Raw genomic sequence first — 6,233 nt, forward strand, 5'->3', positions numbered from 1 at the left:
CATCTAGGTATAGGGAATTCTGGGCTTCCAAGGTGGTTCAGTAGAAAAGAATTCATCTGCTAATGCTGGAGACTTGGGTTCCATCCCTGGGTTGGGAAGATCCCCTGGAGAAGGAAATGGCTACCCACTCCAGTATTCTTGCCTGGGAAGTCCCATGGACAAAGGAGCCTTGTGGGCTACAATCCATGGAGTCACAAGAGTAGGACACGACTTAGTTACTAAACAACAATCACCATAGGGAATTCTATTTATATTTATACTAACCAACTCATAAGACAGGAACTTAACTATGTTATCATATATTGCTAAATTGCACCTATTTTGCTAAAAGTTTCTCTGGTGGCTCAGATCATGAAGAATCTGCCTGCAATGTGGGAGATGTGGGTTTGATCCCTGGGTCAGGAAGATCCCCTGGAGAAGGGAATGTCTACCCACTCCAGTATTCTTGCCTGAAGAATTCCATGGATAGAAGGGGCTGGAAGGCTACAGACTGTGAGGTCATAAAGAGTCAGACAATTTATTTGAGTAAAAGTCAATTCAAATCAGGCAATGCCAAAGCAGAAGTGGTGGGGTGTGCTCTGTGGACAGGAACCAGCAGAAAGACTTATAGTGTAAAAGCAGAAGAAAAGCAAAGAAATATAATTGGCTGTACTTAAACCTTTGGCTTATTGGAAAACCCTACTTACTGTTTGTGTTTGGTTGTCCTTAGGTTTTGATTTCTTAACCTCAAAATATTTAGAAGCTTAGATTTTTGTTTGCTTCATAGACTACTAAGGCTACTCAGTCTAATGGCCTCCCTGCCTTATTAGGTTAATAATGATGAGAGCTATATTTGACAGGAAACCAGTACTGCTTTTGAGCAAAAAAGTCTTCAAATTTTAAAAGTCCATATTATGGATCAGAAGGCTATAGAATGAGCCAAGAATTAGAGAAAAAAGGAACCGGAAGCTCATAACTAAGAATTTCTTCAAGACAAGGTAACTTGCCCTTCTAAGAATATTTTTGCACAAGAACAGTGTGATGTGATATAAACTTTCCAGAACTTATAAAGGCCTATTCTTAAGTCTTGGTTCCACATTTTCTAACCTTGCAACTTCAGGCAATCCAGCCAACTCTTCAGAATCTCAATTTTCTCATCTATAAAAGAGGGTCTATCAAAAAACACCACTCTACCTTCATTGCAGGATCACTGTGAGAGCAAATGAAACATGAATGTGAGCACTGTGAGGTGCAACAGGTGAATTTATTTTTATGGATTGTGTATCGCCTGACACTAGAACCAGGCAGAGAGACCTCTTCTCATCCTATGAGAGATAGACAAACTTAACATCCTTGATTCTTTATTCTCTAGGCAAATTACAAATCACCATATTTCTTAATGATGAGATCACTTGTTAAAATTGATGAGCCCAGTCTATTTATATCAACAGTCAAAGTTTGAGGTGGAATGTGAATGGTTATGATACACAACCTCTAAGATGGTCTCAATGATATTCAGACCCTGTGTGTCACTCTCCCAGTAACTGGGGGCTGGATTTAATGACTCACTAATAATGAACAGAATTCAGCAGAGCTCATGGGATGTCACTTCCAATATTTGGTTATAAAACTATGGCTTCTATCTAGGGTGCTTGTGCTCTCACTCTCTCTTGCACCACTCACCCTGGAAGAAGTCAACTGCCATGCTGTGAAGCAGCCCTGTGAAAAGGGAGCAAGGCCTGACACAGCCACGTGAGTGACCTTGGAGTAGAACCTCCTCCACACATGTCTTGAGAAGACTGCAGCCTGGCTGACCGTTTCAGGGTAACCTCATGTGAAATCTTTTATGTCAGCGACAACTAAGTTGCACCCTCATTTCTGGCCCACAGAAACTGTGAAATTATCATTGTTTTTCCTGTATTATTTCAAGTTGTAAATTTGGAGTTATTTGCTTCATGGCACTATACAGTTAATACAAATTTAAAGAGAAAATTCTGTACTGCTTTGCTACTGGTAGAGCCATGAAAATGCCTGCCTTGAATGTACAGCCCTGGATGGACAAAGCAACAGGTGATATTTGAAGGTGACTGATAACCTAGAGGGGTGGGATGGGTGGGAGGTGGGAAGGAGGTTCAAGAGGGAGGGAAAAATATATATACATATAGCTGGTTCATGCTGAAGTTATCCTCCAGTTAAAAATAAATATATTTTTTAAAAAGAAGGGGGCTGATGAGAGAGAAGAGGGTGAAATCTAAAAGCTGGAAATGACTTTGAAAACGAAGACAAGGTTATCCTGGTGAGAACATAAGGACAACAAATTTGTGGTCAGAATATTATAATGCTTTTCATTCAGTTGCTTATAATCATTTATTTTATTTTCCTTGGGTTCAGATATTGTCATTATCATCAAGGCAGTGTCAATATTGTAAAGTTAAAAAAAATTAAAAAAAAAAGAGGCAGCGGGGAAAATAAATAAATATGCACAATTTTTATTTCTTGATTTCAAATTTGTCAGTGTAAAATCAGGCCATGTCTCTGGTTCCCCTCCATATAACATATTTAGAAAAAAAAAATCCTGTCCAAAATCAAGAGAAATCCAGTTTTCTTTGATGTGCTCCAAATAAATTAATTAGAAATTTTATCAGACTGTGAATAAATGATTCAATCCATGTGGAAGACATTAATTTTAAAGATTTTACAAGAAAGCTCTTGGATTTCTACTTAGGATAACTGAGGGTATTAGTTTGAATTTTTATCAGCCAAGTTTTATTGAGGCCCTGTTCCTGGGGTTATTTTAAAAATCTCACTGCAACTGAAGACCACACTGTTTTTTTTTTTAATTGAAATATAATTGCTGTACAATATTATATAAATTACAGATGTACAATATAATTATTTACAATTTTTAAAGATTATTTCCATTTGTAGTTATTATAAAATATTGGCTATATTTTCATGTTGCACAATATATCCTTGTAGTTTATTTTATACCTATAGTTTGTACTTCTCACTTTCCTACCCCTATATTGCCCCTCCTCCCCTCTCTCTCCCCACCAGTAACCACTAGTTTATTCTCTATATCTAATACCTCATTGTTCTTTTGAGGTTTGGGCACCAATCATTTATTTTCCCCATTGGTCTTATGACTTTTCTGCCAATAAAGATATGTCAGTCAATTCAATAATTTTTGTCCATGTTCTCAGGTGACCGGGAACATCAGCTGAGCCATGGAGATATGGTTGAATCAATCATCCACAGATGACTTTGTCCTCTTGGGCATCTTTTCCCACAGTTCCACTGACCTTGTTCTTTTCTCAGCAGTCATGATGGTCTTCATAGTGGCCCTCTGTGGGAATGTCCTCCTCATCTTCCTCATCTTCACGGATCCTCAACTTCATACACCCATGTACTTCTTCCTTAGTCAGCTCTCCTTCATGGATCTCATGTTGGTTTGTACCAATGTGCCCAAGATGGCGGCCAACTTCCTGTCTGGCAGGAAGTCCATCTCCTTTGTGGGTTGTGGCATGCAAATTGGCCTTTTTGTCTGTCTTGTGGGTTCTGAAGGGCTCTTGCTAGGACTCATGGCTTATGATCGGTATGCGGCCATTAGCCACCCACTTCACTATCCCATCCTCATGAGTCAGAGGGTCTGTCTCCAAATTGTTGGGAGCTCTTGGGTCTTTGGGATAACAGATGGTTTGATCCAGATGGTGGTAGTAATGACATTTCCATACTGTGGTTTGAGGGAGGTGGACCACTTCTTTTGTGAGATGTTATCCTTGTTAAAGCTGGCCTGTATAGACACATCCATTTTTGAGAATGTGATATTTGCTTGCTGTGTCTTCATGCTGTTTCTTCCTTTCTCCATCATTGTGGCCTCCTATGCTCGTATCCTGAGAACTGTGCTCCACATGCATTCTGCTCAGGCTGTCAAAAAGGCTCTTGCCACATGTTCCTCCCACCTGACAGCTGTGTTCCTCTTCTATGGGGCAGCCATGTTCATCTACCTGAGACCTAAGCGCTACCGGGCCCCAAGCCATGACAAGGTGGTCTCTGTCTTCTACACAGTCCTTACTCCTATGCTGAACCCCCTTATTTATAGCTTAAGAAATCGGGAGGTGATGGGAGCCCTGAGAAAAGGGCTGGACCATTGCAGGATTGTCAACCAGCACTGAAGAGTTAGGGTATTTTGTGCCTGACTCTTCCACTCCTGGCTTTGTTATATTACATACATTTTCTATCTGAGTCTTGGTTTTCTCATTAATAATGAGGCTCATGACCCTGAAGTTTTAGGGAGGTTTAAACTCCAAAGTAATACTTTCTATCTCTGGTAAAACACCAGCTTCCCTCCTCTCAATCTTTTTGGATTAATTTTTTTTTTTTTTTTTTTTTTTGGAGAATACATTGAAATGAAGCGCAGAACTTTGTAAGCTCAAGTACTGTGTATAAGTAGGCTCTAGGATTGCTATCACTTAGTATTTAAAACTGGATTTACTTCTACAGTCAGAGAATGCCTCAAGCTGCACTCCTTAACTGTTTTTTTTTAATTTATTGAAGCATAGTTGATTTACAAAGTTGTGTCAATTTCTGCTGTACAGCCAAGTGATTCAATTATACATGTGTACATATATATATGTTCTTTTTCATTACAGTTTATTACAGCATATTGAATATAGTTCCCTGTGCCATACAGAAGGATCTTGTTGTTAATCCACTCTATATAATAGTTTGCATCTGCTAATTCCAAACTCCTAATCCATGTCTCACTCTCTCCCTCTCCTCCAAGGCAACCACAAGTCTGTTATATATATATATATGTCTGTTATATATATGGACATGAGTTTGAGCAAGCTCTGGGAGTTGGTGATGGGCAGGAAGGCCTGGTGTACTGTAGTCCATGGGATCACAAAGAGTCAGACCCAACTGAGGGACTGAAATGAACTGGATATATATGTGTGTATGTGTGTGTGTATATATATATATATATATAACAAGAACTCCTTAACTCTTACTGGTAATCTCTACCACTGATTTACAGCCTACAATGTACCAGGCACATATTTTCTTTATGAGTATACATAGATATCCATTTTTTTCTATTAATATATTGTTTCACGCTAATGTCTTTGATGAAATGCTGCTAGATGACCAAATAAAGCTAATAAAATCTCACTCTTCACCCTATGTAACTGAGAACTTTATAAAGATTTCTTAAAGTCATATTCTTCAAGAATAAAGTGAGATTCATGAGGAAAGTGGTAAATATTGGTTCATTTGTATATTCACAGTGCATGACACATAGAAAAGTCATCTTTAAGTGTTGTATATATAAAATCCTCCAACAAAATTGCCACTTTTGTTTTAGTTTCTAACATAGCAAAGTTGACGATACTATTTCTCCTTTGGGGGAGTAAGAAGAAATAAATGAGAGAATTAGATCTACTATTTGTAAACTTGTTTTTAAATGTTTTTAATTGAACTATTGGTATTACTTGTATCCACCTAGCTAAACTCTATGCCAGTTCTTGTACACATTTGCAATAAAATTATCTTTACCTGGAACAAAATGCTTTTGTTGTATGCACAGAGGAAAAAGAGGACAGAACTGGGTTCTGGAAGTTGTACCAAACCACAGGGAGGTATTTGCTGTTTTCTGTTTCCAGGCTTGGAGAGAATGGGAGGCAGTAGCACTAATAGTAACTACAAGTCTGAGAACCTGCCAGGGAGAAATTACTTGATTGTCTACTCAGTTTAATATCGCTACAAACATTTCATAGTGAACAACATTACATCCCTTTCGCAGGCAGGCAACTGGAGCTTAGACTGGTGAACTCCCTTGCTCTTATTCCCCAGTTTTCTTCTCCATGTCCCCCTAGGAGACTGTTTGCTGGAGCAGCTGAGAACAGAGAACTTTGCAAAGAGGTTTCCTTCCCTTGGAGTTAATTTGCAGACTGGAGACAAAGATATGGCACGGGAGGGGTCTCCAGGGATTTGTGAAAACAGAAGCAATTTTCCTTAGTCCCATCAAAGAGGAGAGCAATGAGTGACAGCAAGGAGTGGCAGAGAATAAAATTTCTAGACCTGACCCAACCATTAGTCTCTTTCTCAGGTGAGACCACTCCACTGACTCCCAGTGACAGGTCTCTCCCCTCTTGGTCCAGCCCTCTCCCAACACTTCTTCTCTGATGGATGAATGTTTTCTCTGTGTTATAACTTCTGTTTCTGGAAAACATTTTCTTTTTAACATTTATTTA

At 38.9% G+C, this 6,233-nt stretch overlaps 1 protein-coding gene across 1 annotated transcript; it reads left to right on the forward strand.

The window, feature by feature from the left end:
* Window positions 1-3,206: 3,206 nt before the first annotated feature.
* On the forward strand, window positions 3,207-4,154 carry LOC129631258 (olfactory receptor 2V2). The gene has a single exon (XM_055552143.1). The coding sequence runs from the start codon at window positions 3,207-3,209 to the stop codon at window positions 4,152-4,154; it is 948 nt and encodes a 315-aa protein (XP_055408118.1).
* The last annotated feature ends 2,079 nt before the right edge of the window (window positions 4,155-6,233 follow it).

The sequence above is a fragment of the Bubalus kerabau genome, chromosome 1 (assembly GCF_029407905.1).
Source record: "Bubalus kerabau isolate K-KA32 ecotype Philippines breed swamp buffalo chromosome 1, PCC_UOA_SB_1v2, whole genome shotgun sequence".
Lineage (NCBI taxonomy): Eukaryota > Metazoa > Chordata > Mammalia > Artiodactyla > Bovidae > Bubalus > Bubalus kerabau.